Consider the following 15,439-nt stretch of genomic DNA (forward strand, 5'->3'; position numbering starts at 1 on the left):
ATAGCGATTGGTAATTTTGCTAAAGAATAAATTTTCATTTATTTAGAACAGCCATTATCTGTGGCTAGGAAAATTATTGCATATACACACATAGTGCTGTTATTATCCAAATATTAGAGTAAGAAAATTTAATTAACTAATCAAATCACCTAGTAACATTTTATATCTATTAAGAAAAGTATTGCTTTAACTAGAAGAAATCAACAGGCTCAGTCTTGGCTATCATATGGAACAAGGTGCTACACCAAAAAACAGTAAGAACTCAAATAACATTGAAGAAAAGTTTTGACAATAAGAACTCCATAATGAGACTGGTATTTCTGTTATATTCCCAATAACATTTCCAACCTTATATGTCACAATCATCATGGAATTTTTTTTTTCATGGCTCTTTTCAGTTTACTGTAAGAAGGAGTTACACTAGTCCAAGTTAAAAGCAGATCCCAAATGGTTACATTATGCAAGCTGTGAGGTTTTTTAACTTGTGACAAGAGACAGAAAGGAAATTCTACTCATTGCAAGGAAATGCTCACTTACGCTTCAGTGAGCCAAAAGCACTTAAAATCCATGGACCTTCAGCTGGTCCTCCTTAGCCAGTGCAACTCTACGAGGACCTGGCATATGTTCTTGCGCTGGTCACCCTGACGCTGAATTACTTCTCCATATTCTGGATGCTCAATGAAAGTACCACTGCAGGCAAATTGCTTCAACACCTCTACTAGTTTCTTTTTATCGTAATCATCATTGATCCCTTGGACAGTAGTAAGGGACTTCCTGCCGTTTCTCTGTTGAATTCTTAGAAGGATATAATCCTCAGAGCCAGCAGGAAGCGGATCATCACCCTCACTTTCATCACCACAGGGGAAGGAAGAGTGGAGGTTCTAGATAGCGGACAGACGATATGATTCCTTTTCCTCAGTGGAAACCGCCTGCGGAAGGGGGCGACTGGAGAAAGCAGGCAGGGGGGACAGAGCGAAGGAAGCAGGGGGCGCTTCAGGAGAGGCTGCTGAGTCCTCGGCTTCAGGAGAGGCTGCTGAGTCCTTGGCAGCAACTCAGTGACTGGGGCCATCTTGTGGAATATATGTAAAAGTCTTCCTTTTTTTCCTATTGGTGACCAATAGAATCTTAGGCTTCTTTGCATTTAATCATAGTATTCTAGTTCTTAGTTATATTTAGTAGCTACTCACTTCAGTAAAAGCACTGTACACCAATAAACTATTTAGGAATTTAATAATGGGACTAAGGAAAGACCTAGTATAATTGAGATTTCTAACTCCAGAATAAAACATAATTGGATAATGCCTTCTCATAATTCATGGTGTTTTGAAGACTAAAGCTTAATGAAATCTTCACACACAGAAAGCATTCAGTAATTATTGGGGTTTAGGCTTTCTTTTTCTCTCATAATTGTTTAGACCACAGTTATCACTGAGGTCTTTAGCTCAGAGAGGAATAGGTCTTTATAAGCCTAGCCACCCTCTACTGTGCCTTAGGCCAGAGGGTGCTCCATATCATTTGTCCTGCATCCCTAATTTCCACAAGTTACAGGTACCCATTATAGGTACTCAGTAAACATGTGCTGGATAAATAATGATGGAATCAATTAATAATCAGTCAATGTGTAGATACCTACTTGCATAGAAAATGTAAGGAGGCATAGAGTTTCTGTGTCATAGCCAAAAAGAAGCCCACTGAGCTCAGTCCCTTTACTTCTAGTGCTACTTAAACTTATAATTGCCAATTCATTAATATGAACCCTCTGTGTCTCAGATTTTCAGAAATCAAGAAATCATTTTAAATGATCATAAACTCCATTATCAGTAAGCAGTTAGAGAGGATAATAAGTTAGTAACTTTTAAATAAATGTCAGATTAATACTGATTTGTGATTAGCAAAATAACCAAAATACAATTCAGTCTATTAATAATATACTTATAGGATGTTAAGATGTTGAAAATTGACTTGATTTTGAAAGACAAGCAAACAAATTTCTACATGGTAAGTGGTGTTTTCCTTTTTTGTTAAAATTTTCAATTACAGTTAACATTCAATATTATATTAGTTTCAGGTGTACAACATACTGGTTGGACATTAATATAATACATGAAGTGATCCCCCAATTAGTCTGGTACCCAACTGGCACTATACATAATTATTACATCATTCACTGTATTCCTTATGCTGTGCTTTATATCCCATGGCTGTTCTGTAACTACCAATTTGTACTCCTTAATCTCTTCACCTTTTTCACCGAGCCTCCCCACCCCCTTCATATGTGGTCACTATCATTTTGTTCTCTGTATCTATGAGTCTGTTTCTGTTGTCACAAATGGTAAGATTTCATTCTTTTTTATGACCGAGTAATATTTCATTGTATATCTATATACCACCTCTTCTTTATTCAATCATCTATTGATGGGCATTTAGGTTGCTGACATGTCAACAACCTAGGGTCAATAAATCTATGAAAAAGGTGGCAAGAACATATAGTAGGATAAAGACAGTCTTTATCCTACTGTCTTTATCAGTCTCATTGTTGACCCATTCATTATTTAAGTAACACATTATTTAGCCTCCATGTGTTTTTCAGTTTTTTTCTTGTAACTGATTTCTAGTTTTATACCATTGTGGTTGGAGAAGACACTTGATATGATTTCAATCTTCTTAAATTTATTGAGACTTGTTTTGTAGCCTAGCATGTAGTGTATCTTGGAAAAGGTTTCATGTGCACTTGAAAAGAATGTATATTCTGCTGCTTTGGTGGTAGGATGCTCTAAAAATGTCAATTATGTCCATCTGATCTATGTGTCATTTAAGGCCAGTGTTTCCTGTTGATTTTCTGTCTAGAGGTCCATCCATTGGTGTCAGTGCAGTGCTAAAGTCACCTACTATGACTATTAACTGTCAATCTCTCTTTTTATGTCAGTCCATATTTGCTTTATGTATTTAGGTGTTCCTATGTTGGGTGCATAAATTTTTACAAGTGTTATATCCTTTTGCAGGATTGATCCCTTTATCATTATGAAATTTCCTTCTTTTTCTCATATTATAACCTTTGTTTAAAAGTTTATTTTGTCTGATATAAGTATTGCTACCCCAGCCTTTTTTTCATTTTCATTCACTTGAAATATCTTTTCCCATCCTTCTCCTTTCAGTATGTGTGTGTATTTTGATGTGAAGTGGGTCTCTTTGTAGACAGCGTATGTAGGGTCTTGTTTTCTTATCCATTCAGCTAACCTAGGTCTTTTCATTGGAGCATTTAATTCATTTACATTTAAAGTGATTATTGATAGGAACATAGTTATTGTCATTTTATTATTCATGTTTATGTTCTTTTTTCCCCCTTCTTCTTCTTAGAGAAGTCCCTTTAACATTTCTTGTAATACTGATTTGGTGGGGGTGAACTATTTTAGCTTTTTCTTGACTGGGAAGCTCTTTATATCACCCTCAATTTAAAATGATAGCCTTGCTGGGTAGAGTAGTCTTGATGGTAGGTCCTTGCTTTTGATCACTTTGAATATTTCCTGCCAATCTCTTCTAGCCTGTAAAGTTTCTGTTGAGAAATCAGCTGACAGTCTTGTGGGGGCTCTCTTGTTAGTAACTAGTTGCCTTTTTCCTGTTGCTTTTAGGATTCTTTTTTTGTCTTTAACCTTTGCTATTTCAATTATAATGTGTCTTGGTGTGGGCCTGTTTGGGTTCATCTTGTTTGGGACTCTCTGTTTTTCCTGGGCTTGTATGTCTATTTCCATCACCAAATTAGGAATGCTTTCTGCATTATTTCTTTAAATAGGTTCTCCATCCCTTGCTTTCTCTCTTCACCTTCTGGTATCCCTATGATGCAAATATTGGTATGCTTGATGTTGTCCAAGAGGTCTCAAACTATCCGGGTTTTTTTTTGGGTTTTTTTGGATTCTTTTTTCTTTTTGCTGTTCCAATCGGTTGTTTCCTGCTTCCTTTCTTCCAAATAGCTGATTCAATCCTCTGCCTCATCTAATCTGCTGTTGATGCCTTCTAGGGTATTGTTCATTTCAGGCTATTCTTATTGTATTCTGCATTTCTGACTGTTTATTTTTTAGGTTTCTGTGTCCTATTTTATGCTTAGTATCTCCTTGTTGAAGTTATCACTAAGTTCCTTGAATAACTTTATAAGCAGTGTTTCAAACTCTGTACCAGGTATATTGGTTGCTTCCATTTCATTTAGTTTTTTTCTGGAGTTTCCTCCTGTTCTTTGATTTAGGCCATGTTTATTTGTCTCCTCATTTTGGCTATCTCTCTGTATTTGTTTCTATGTATTAGGTAGATCTCCTATATCTTCTGTTCTTGGCAGAATGGCCTTATGTAGTAGGTATCCTGTGGGGGCCTAGTGGCATAGTCTCCCTGAGCACCTGAGCCAGGTGCTCCAGGAGTGTCCCTTGTGTGGGTTGTGTGTACCCTTCTGTTGGGTCTTGATTACTGTTGGCATATCAGTGGGTGGGATTGACCGTCAGGCTGACTGGCTGTGAGGATTGGTCATGACCACAGCATATAACCTGCTGTGCGGAGCTGACCACATGGAGTTTAATTGGTCCCAGAGGGCTCTGGTGCCTGTAGAGACCACCATTTGGGTGTGACAATTTGGGGGCTAATCGAGTGATGCTCTGTTATGGTGTGAAGCCAGCCACCAAGTATACTGGTTCTGGGCATTTTTGGAAGGGCTCCCATGCAAGCCAAGGTCAGCCACTGCCTGTGACCAGCCCACAGCTACAAAGCAATCCTCAGCTGGTTGCTGCCTGTGCTGGACCTGTAGGCATGCGGGGGAGGCCTCCCTGTGAACCATGGACATCTGCCACAAGTACCAGGTCTGTGGCAGCTCAGTAAAAGGCCCAAAGCACCCTGAGGCCTGGAAGGCTCAGCCACTGAAAAAGCCTCAGTCAGTACTCAAGTTGGGTGAGGCAGGGTGTTCACCAGGTTAATGCAGATTGAGATTTGGTGCCAGTGCTGAACCTGGAGCATTCAGCAAAAGGCACAGAGCACACCAAGACCAGCCACAGCTCACTTGGGGCCCAAGGACCCCTGAGAGTTGTCTAAGAAAGACTGCAGTGTGGGCCAATGCTGGCTGCCTGCCACTGAAGAAAAAAAACCTCAGGAAGTGTGCAAGTTAGATGAGGCAAGGTCCTAGTGAGTCACCAGGGTGGAGTGAGTGGAGTTCACCAGTCCCATGTAGATTCAGATTTGGCTGTGTAAGAGGAAGGCTCAACACAGGGACAATGGGAACTGTCCCTCAAGCCCTTGCCCTGAAGCCATACAACTCACCCTCTCCCTATATTTCTCTGGTACCTCCCGAGCTGCCATCCCTCCACCAGAGCCCAAGTGCCTGGGAGTGAGAGAGTCTGTGCATGGACCCTTTAAGAGTATGCCTGTGTTTCCAGCAGCTTTCCATCTCACGCAGATGAATGGAATTCCTGAGGAATTTCACAGCTAGATGTTATGAGGGCTCCTCTCCCTGGCATTGGTGCTCTGGGCTGGGGAGCCTTGTGTGCAGCTGAGGCCCCTCACTCCTAGGAGGGACCTCTGCAACTGTGATGCCCCTCCCGATTCTCAACCGTCACACTTGAGTGTGGGGTCAGTCCATTTCATGTCTCTGCCCCTCCTACCAGTCACAATGTGGCTTCTTCTTTATATCCTTAGTTATAGGACTTCTGTTCAGCTAGTCTTCAGATGGTTTTTGAGATTGATTGTTCTATAATTTTCTTGTAATTTTAATGTGGTCATAAAAGGAGGTGAGCACAGCTTTTCATATACCACCATCTTGACCAGAAACTGGTGTTTTTCTATTAAGTTTTTATTTAGCTTCTTTTATTTAAAAAGTATTTGTTGGACATTTAGTGAATTAAGATAAATTTCTGGGCTTAGAAGTCAAGGATGAGGATGCCCTGGTCCTGCCTCTGATGCAGTCACCATTAAGTGGGGGAAAACACAGACCTTTACAATTAATGGTAATGCCCATCAGGATGTGATAAATGCTGTAGACACCAGTGGGTGTGCTTGCAGTTTCCAACACATATTACCTCTCATGTCTGTATTCCCTGGTTAAAACACATACTCATCTCTTCACTACAGCAGAGTTCCAAAAACAGCACTTTTCACAATTTTTGTTTTTAATTCATAGAGTGAAATTTAACAGCTCCATACTTCTTTGTTCAACTGAGCAAAGAAGGCTTACTTATTTCTCTACAGGATCAATCATTTTTGCACTTTCAATCCCCTGTAGGTCTATATTTTTTTAAAGGATTTATATTAGTGCAAACTAAAGATTATTCTTTTAATGTCTACCACTTCAAAGACAAATTTCTCCCCAGAATACAACAAGAAGCCCCTTATTTATAAAAGCTTCTTGATGGGGTTTTATTTAAAAACAAGAAAAATAACAAAATTAATAGGAATAGCTAAAAAATTCAATGAATCCCATGTTCTTCAAATAATTCAATTGAGAAATAGGTTAATGCTATTACAGATAATGTACATATTTTCTATTGATAAATAACTACCTGGGCAAGCTTATTTTCTATATTTTCTGTGATTTTTTATTGATAACAGTGAAAAATTGGAAATATGACATAATGAAAAATAAAGCCACAGATTAAGACTCAGGAGGCCTGAATTTTGCATACACTTAATCATTAATTAATTATTGACAAATTGCTTAAGGTCTTTTTGTATAGTCTATGTGGCAAAAAATTGGGAGCAACCTAACCCTGCTGGTGGTCAGATGAAACACTGCAGCGGAACAAGGATCCATGCGATGTCTCATAACATGAGAAGCTTCCAAAGAACATAGTTTGAAAGGAAACCTGAGTAGATTATTCTGTCTCTAAAATTACATACATTATTTTCTTTAAACTGCTAGAGTAGTAAATTAGGCACAGAGCTAAGTAAAAGAAAAAAATAAACGTTATTATCAAATTAAAATTCTACACGGATAGCAAATGAAATACTCTGAGCTACAACTAGAAATATTCTGCTTACTATGATTATTTTTAGATTTTTTTTCAAGTTATAGACTATGCATGTATATTTTCTAGGTACCAAAAGTTCACAGTAAGCAAAAAAAGAAAAAAGAAAAAAAAAATCAGCGTCATTAAGAAAGGTCATGCTTCACTTCTCTTTATTCCTTTGCTTTAAAAGAGCTCTTAGTAGAAATAGAAATTATGCATCTATAGTCAAATATTGGGAGCGGATTTTAAAAATAACTTCAACCTATACAAAGACTTTTAGGATTTAAAAACTAGTTGACTTTTTAAGATATTCTTATTGATAATTTGAAGTTCAGTTTTAATCTGTAAATATGTAAAACCATGAGCTTAGTTTTTTGTTTTTTGTTTCTTGTTAAATGCTAATGCCCATAGTAAATGGCTAGGACCATGCAGACTAAGGAAATAGATCACAGTTACACAGCTTGCAAGTGGTAGGGCCCAGATATTCTACCCAGAAATTCATTCATTTTTCCACCTGAGCACTATCTCAGTTGCCGTTCATTACATAAACTAAACATATATGATTTATTCATTCATTAAGCAAATATTTGGTGGCAGACTACATTATACCAGATAGTACTGTTAGTACTATAGTACAGCAGTGTCCAGAAGAGACCAAATTCCAAAGTATGCTGGTAAATATTTAACATTTCAGGGTGGTGGGAAGGGAACAGGACTAACTTGTAGCAGCTGCTTATTTACATAATATAATATTCCTATCATGACAGATTTTAATCTACCAACCTGTCATCAGTGAACTTAGAGTTGGGAAGAGATGTGCATAATCAACACGTGTGAGCCTGTGTGAGCTGGCTCCAGCACAATTCCTTCCCAAGTGAAAAATGCCCTCTAGAGAGAAGAAACGCACTCGTCACACAGATAGTATGTCACATCCTGGAAAGTGTTATGGAAGAATACAAGAAAGGTGAGGAAGTTGTGTAGGCAGTGTTGGGTAGGAAGAGGCAATTTTCAATAAGATAGTCAGGAAAAACTTCCTTAAAAAATGATATTTGAGCAAAGCTCTGAAGGTGGTGAAGGAGTGGGTCAAGTGATCATTTCAGGAAGAGGTCTCTTGCGGTTAGGTGGTGAAGGTTTGGGTATTTGTTGTAAGAATTTTGTTTTTTACCATAAGTGTGATGAGAAAACATTGAAAGGTTTTTTTGCTCTGTTTTGTTTTGAGGCAAGGAGTGACATGATCTCACCTAAATTTTTCAAATATCCTTCTTGCTGCTGTTTTGACAGTAAATCATTTTGGGGTGAGCAAAGTTAGAAGCTCTTGAAGTAATCCAGGCAAGAGGTAATGGTAGCTTGGACCAAAGTGGTAATGGAGGGAATGGTGAAGCATGGTGAGATTCCAGATATATTTTGAATGTAGAGCCAACAGAATTAGCTGATGGACTGAATGTGAAATATTTTCCAAAAAAACGATTCCAAAAATTTTGTTTTAAGCAACTGGACAGATGGATTTAGAATTCACTGAATTAGATAGAGCAGAGCAATTTTGGAGGAAAGATCAGGGTTTGGTTTGGAATATGTGTAGTTTGATACGCCTATTCGACATCTAAATAGAGATATAGAACATGCAATTGGGCATACAAGCCTGGTTTCAGGGAAAGATTTGGGTTGGAGATATAATTGTGGAAGTATTTAAGATAATAATTAAAACACTGGGAGTCTACGAGAGCACTAGAAGAGTGAATGTAAATTTACATAAAATGTAGGTAGCTATTTAACAAACATATATTCCAACACTGTTCTCAGTGCTTTGCAAGTATGAATCATTTAACTCGCATAACTGTAGAAGATAGGTACTAGTATTTTCCCCTTTTCACAAGTAAGGAAACAAGCACAGAGAGATTAACTAACTTGCCCACAGGTTGCAAGTAAATGGCTAATAAGTGGTAGATCTACCATTTCCAGCCAAGGCTGCCCAGATCCAGAGTTCTTGTAAGAGAAGAGATGTTATATAAAGGCCAGAAGTCTTCAGGCACTACATTTAGAGCTCTGAGAGATGAAGCAGATAATTAAATCCCATTCACAGCAGGTAACACAATTTACTTTTCCATAGCAGTTCTAAATATGCTCAGAGGGAGTAAATATAGCAATGCTTTGTTTCCCTTTATATTTTTTGTTTATTTTCCATAATATACACTATTAATAGAATCTAAAAAGATTGTATTAAAATAGTAGAAGCTGCAGAGTTATTTTTTTAAACTGGTTCCAATGGATACATATCATTCTCTGTTTACAACACAGCTACATGAGACAATACGATGAAAAGCATTACAGAAAAATGGAAGTGAAGCTCTCTGCTTGGGGTGTGAACAGAGCTACCATAAAACTTATTGTCCAAAGAAGGCTTCCTGAGAGTAAAAGGAAGTACTATTAATTAGACATGGACCACAGGCTTAGGTTAGGACTACCCTAAACATATCTGTAGTAAGTACAGGCACCTCAGGTAGCCTCTTTCTTAAGAATGGAGTTCACATGAATACAAGAGAGCAGACTCTTACCCAGTCCATGCACACTACCAACCATTGTTGCCACCTCCTTACTGTTCACATAGGTTAAGTTTATTTGTTAAATGTATTATTTGCCTGTCATTGTTGTTTTATTTTTTACTAACTACCGGTTAGAAGTGGACATCAGCAAACTGAACACCACCTGCACGTTATTACATATGGGTACTGGAGATACTCTCTGTGGGGCTCATCAGTCCTTCGGATGGGAACTAATAACACAGACTTCAGCTCTTGATGATTAAAGCCTCATTTCAAGGATTTGAAAAGAAATATTAAAAATGTTAAGTATAAGTGAAACCTAGTAAGAAATCACTTTACATTGTGATTCAATATTGTATTTATAATCAAAAAGAATTCTCTTCATTTCTATTTTAACTTGAACTGGGGAAAAATATATATAAATATCTACTTCTACTTCCTCCGCTACTTTTAATATTACAGAAATACTAACTTTGGTGTGGAACACGTGCAAGATGGAATGGCAAAATGGAAATACAAGGGAATTATACTGTACCTTGTTTTACCTGTAAGGAACACACACCTGACAAAAGGCAATTTTCACATCCAAAGTTGGTTCACTGCAGTAGTACAATAAATGGAGGCTCATAAATACCTATAGAAAAAAGGGGGGCATGAATTTTCAAATCACCTCATTATTCATCATTTACAGTATAAAGTTTAATATAATCAGAATTATACACAAGGTAGGTCAGCTTATTCCTTATGCAGACCACTATTAGGTACTTTTCACAAATGGTAAATATTAAATAATAAAATAAGGTAAAAATGTCCTATCTTCTATAATCATCCACGTCATCATAATCATAAATAGTAGATATAAGAAATGGATATACTTAATAAGTTGAAGTTAATTATATCCTAGTACATAGCAATTTCAGTTCTAGGCATCTAGTTTTTAAAATTCTCAAACATATGCTCAAGAAGATATAAAGGATGTTTATTGTAGACTAATGGGACTATTAAATAAAATGGAATTCATAATAGAATTACATTCAGGACTTGGAATAATTGAGTTGGAGCTTAATGTATCAGCACAGATAAATTTTTCAAACATGATATTGAGTGGAGGGGAAGACAAGTTTCAAAAGGGTATGAAGATCACTATATTATTAATGTAAAATTTTAAAGCATACAAAATATTAATATGCATTGCGTTGTTACATAACCATAAACCATAGACCAAAGAAAACAGTGCACTATATTAACATTTCTTTAATCTTGGTGGTAAGTACAAAGATTTCATTATATTATTTTCTGTACATTTAAAATATTTTATAATTCTGTAAAGTTTTAAGGAGAGGATACAAATTATCTAATGGTGGAAAAGTTACATCAGGCACTGGGTTACTTGGCAATGACAAGACAGCATCAGGGAAACCCAACTGAAATCTTATTCCATTCAATTAAACACACTTTGTTGAATGTTTATTGTCTACAAGACACAATTCTGTGAGATTAAAGAATTTTAAAACCACTACTGACATAAGATTTGTTCTGGAAATATGAATGATTAAATATCCTGAAAACAACTCTCAATGCAAAACTCAATTAGATGAAATATACAAAATATCTTTTAAGATGCATAAAGTATCTTTATGAGATGCAAAAAGAAAGGCAAGAAAAATTCTGAGATGCTGAAAACAATGTGAAAGGATCCATGCAGAGAAGTGAATGAGCTGAAGCTGCCACTTGTTCCCAGGCCATCTGCTGATGTTTGAAGTCTAGAACTTTAGTTTTCAAAGGGCACGCAGAGTTCAGGGAACAAAGCTTAGAACCTATCTCTGGTGGAAAGTCACATTGGAGACTCCTGCAAAAAGTTTAAGATAAGAAGTTTTAAACAAATTTCCGGAGCATGTGCAACAATACCAGAAGGAAGGTCTGAATTGCAAGAAAAAAATGTTTTACATTGGAACTTGTGCAGATTTTTAAAATTTAAGGAAGAATGAAAGAACAATAATATATAAGGCACTCCTGACGAAGAATAAGGTGGGCATTTGTCTGTGGGCAGTGGAGAGAGAATTGCTCTACCAGAGATCAAAATTTATTACAAAGCTCTAGTAAGTAATGGTATGTGGGGTGGATGCAGAGATAGACTATCAGGTAATAGAATAGAGAGACCAGAAACAGAAACATATATACGTAGAAACCTGATTATGTTATATTATGTTACTATAGTCAGTTAAACCTGATTATATTAAAGATATATGAGGAAAAGAGAAACTGTGCATCCTGCTGAGACAATTGGTCATGAATATGGGGAAGGGGAAGAAAGGAAGCACAACCACACTGGGAAACAATTCTGTATGGTCCTCTCCCATTTCTCCATGTCTTGCAAACAGAAGCACTGGCTGCCTTCATTCCAGACAATCTTCTTAAAGATGGTTATACAACAAACAAACTTGGAAGAGAAAGATAGTATCTCAATCTGGAATGAAGGCCAAGTTTTACTACTTTCCAATATAATATAGATAAGTTGTCCCTCTGAGGCAAAGGTCAGGCATGTTTACTACCCATTATAAGGGATTTAGATTCCGTAAGGTTGAGGTTCCTCATCTATAACCGAATTGTATGTGCAGTAGTCACCTGACCTTTTTTTGAGTCACCCTGTGGGAATTGGAGCCTTAGGAACTGTCATTAATACTGATACTCTAGCTACTGCTATTTATTTGAATAATAAAGACTGTATCTGACTTTAGAATCTTGTGTCTTTTGCAAGTATCCATGAAATTGTGGCAAGCTAACTTCTTAGCTTGCATGTAAGGTAACCTCTCAGGCTGGTCAGAGTTCTTGACAATCTCTACATCATATTGTGCACAAAAACAATTTCAGATGGATTAAAAATTTCAGGAAAGGCAAACTTTAAATATTATAGAAGGAAATGTAGTTGGATGACTCAGAAATACATCAAAAATAATATACAAATATGCTAAGTTATATAGGAAATTACTGATAAAATGGACTATTTAAAATTTATCATTTCTCATTTGTTTATGAAAAGATGTGATAGAGTAATAAAGTAGGCCACAAATTTAGAAAAGATATTTGAAATATATAAAACCAATGGAAGATTTATCCAGAATCTATAGAGTTTCTAAATGAGAAGAAGAAAAAGACAAAGAACCTAATAAAATAATGGGCAAAAAATATGGAAGACATTTCATAGAAAAAACAACATAAAAGGGGCCATAAATATATTTGTAAATTAAAACCACAATGACATTCTATTTTATACCCATCAAATTGATATAAATTGAAAACTATAACATTCAATATTTTCAAGGAAGTAGATCAAATGGGAATATTTATACAGTGCTGATAGGTTTGGCAATGGGAACAACCCAATATATGGGGAAAATAACATAATATAGTGAAGTTGTACATAGCGTGCCACCCAACAATTCTACTGCTATACATATTCCCAGAGAAACTGTTCAGTTTTACTACCAGGATATATGTAAAAGGCAATTCACTAGAATACGTTGTAAAAGATGATTGATAGATAGATAGATAGATAGATAGATAGATAGATAGATAGATAGATAGATAGATAGATAGATAGATAAAACTAGGACTGGAAAAAATATTCATAAAGAGAAGAACAAAGAATATATAAATCATGGTATAGTCATTGAGTGGAATATCATATAGTAATGAAATGGTTGAATAAAGAAGCAAGTATCAACAAGATAAAATATCATAAACATGTCAAACAAATGAAAAGAAGTATGGTTAATTTCATTTATGAAAGTTCCAAAATGTACAACTAAACAATTTATTATTTAAGAATATGTTTTTACTATGATATAAAGAAAAGCAAAAGAATAAAAAATGCAAAATTCCGGGGAGGGGAAGAAAGCGACCAGGAAGGGGAATGTAGGGGTTTCCAAAGGTATTCATATGTCTGCTTCTTTCAGCTGGGTGGTGAACTCATGCATGTTTATTTCATTATCATTCTTTAAACTCTACATATTTAAGTATACGCTATTTGATATATCTGAAATATTTCATAATAGAAAAAAGTTCAAGTGACACAGGAAATTGTGGTCCTTCACTCTTTTGCTGGGCATTGTTGTCTATACACAGATGCCTGGAACAAAAACACTCATAATAGCTACTAATAGGAAATGACCTGGAGAACAAATGCTGAGGAGTGTAAATCAGAAACCATTAAACTACTGAATGAAGAAATTCTGGGTCTTCTCTACTTCTAAACTCTCTGTTATATGAGAAAATAAATTCCCCCTATGAAAAAAAAATTACTAAAATACAGTCAGTAAGTAAAAAAAAAAAAAAAAACAACAAAGGCGAAATGATTTACTCCTCAAATTATAACCTATGAGATTATTTTATTGCATTTTCATGAGATTTATGTACAATTTTCGCCAGATAGTTACCTCTACTCCTTGTTTAAAAAATGTTTTTCAGTTTTGATTCGGGTATAATTTACACACAGCAAAGTGGACATTTCTTAAATATACAAATTGATGAGTTTTAACAAATGCATAGATCCATGTAACTCATATTGCAATGAAGATAAAGGATAGTTTGGAATCCCCTGGTGCCATTTTCTGGACAATAGTTCCACCCCTCAGGCAACAATGTTCTAACTTCTTTCACTATGCATTAGTTTTTCTTATCCTAGAACTCATACAATAAGTACTCCTTTTTGTTGGGCTTCTTTTACTATTCATTCATTCATACTGACCTATCGGTAGTTATTGCATTTTATTACTGAGTAAAGTATCACAGTTTATCCACTCTGGTTTTGGACATTTAAAGTATTTCTTCTATTTGTTAGTTAATAATGCTGCATGAACATTTATGTACATATAATTTTGCACAAATATGTTTTCATTTCTCTTTGGAAAAATACCTAGAGAAGGAATTGTTGCATCATGGGACAGAGATGTGTTTAATTTATGAAAAACTCCCAAACACATTGTCCCCCTATAGCGATGGATGAAAACTCAGTTGCTACACATCCCCAACATTTGATGTTATCAGTTTTCCAAATTTTAATCATTCTAGTGGGTGTTTAGTAATATTTCTTATGGTTTTATTTTTTATTTTCCTTATGATTAATGATGTTGGGAACTATTTTCCTGTGTTTACTGGCCATTTAGCTATCTTCTTTGGTGAAGCACATTTGCAGGAATTTTGCCCATTTGGTGATGAGCTGTTGGTTAGGGGAGAGGGTTGCTTGTGTCTTTATCACAAATTATAGAAATTTTTTATCTATATCAGATGAAAGTTCTCTGTGAGATACATGTATTATGAATACTTTCTTTCAGTCTGTGGATTGCACATTCAGCTTATTAATACTGTCTCTTAGTGAATAACATTTAATGTTTACAAAATTAATTTTATGAATTACTTTCCTTTTAGTGATTTCTTGGTTTTGTCAAGGAATCTTTGCTCACTCCTAGTTCATAAAGATACTCTTCCACATTTTCTTCATGAAGTTTACACTATTAATTTTACTTTTAGGTCTATGATACCTCTCCAATTAACTTTAATCCATGATATGACATATATGTTAAGGTTCATTTTGTTCCTTAGGGATAGCCAGTTGTTCCAGCATCCTTAGGAAAAAGACTTTCCTTTACGTAAGGAGTTGCCTTGCTGCCTTGGTCAAAAAATCAAGTGACTGTGTAAGTGTGGGCCCAGTTCAGGAGTATATTCTATTCCATTGATCTATTGTTACCCCAATACTGTGCTGTCTTGATTATTGTAACTTTATAATAAGCCTTGAAATTAGATAAGTCCTCCAATTTCTTCTTTTTCATTTGGGGACTATTCTAGGTCTTCACATTTCCACATGAATCTTAAAATCAGTCTGACATTAAAAGAAAAAAGAAAACCTACTGGAATTTTCATTGGAAT

The 15,439-nt window shown here is 35.8% G+C and overlaps 1 protein-coding gene and 1 pseudogene across 12 annotated transcripts in view; both read right to left on the reverse strand.

The window, feature by feature from the left end:
- The window catches only part of MAPK10 (mitogen-activated protein kinase 10), a 287,095-nt gene that overhangs the window by 137,361 nt on the left and 134,295 nt on the right, over window positions 1–15,439 (reverse strand). For 6 of the 12 annotated variants that reach the window (XM_033106084.1, XM_033106082.1, XM_033106087.1 and 3 more), the window contains exon 3: window positions 10,077–10,148. The exons of 3 other annotated variants lie outside the window; for them this stretch is intronic. In XM_033106084.1, coding sequence (XP_032961975.1) covers window positions 10,077–10,142 — 66 coding nt within the window. In that variant the 5' untranslated portion in view covers window positions 10,143–10,148. Of the gene's footprint in view, window positions 1–10,049; window positions 10,149–15,439 lie in introns of all 12 variants that reach the window. 3 more of the 12 variants (XM_033106085.1, XM_033106091.1, XM_033106092.1) reach the window with 1 other exon arrangement.
- Window positions 559–5,331, reverse strand: LOC117022571 (eukaryotic translation initiation factor 1-like; annotated as a pseudogene).

The sequence above is a fragment of the Rhinolophus ferrumequinum genome, chromosome 5 (genome assembly GCF_004115265.2).
Source record: "Rhinolophus ferrumequinum isolate MPI-CBG mRhiFer1 chromosome 5, mRhiFer1_v1.p, whole genome shotgun sequence".
Lineage (NCBI taxonomy): Eukaryota > Metazoa > Chordata > Mammalia > Chiroptera > Rhinolophidae > Rhinolophus > Rhinolophus ferrumequinum.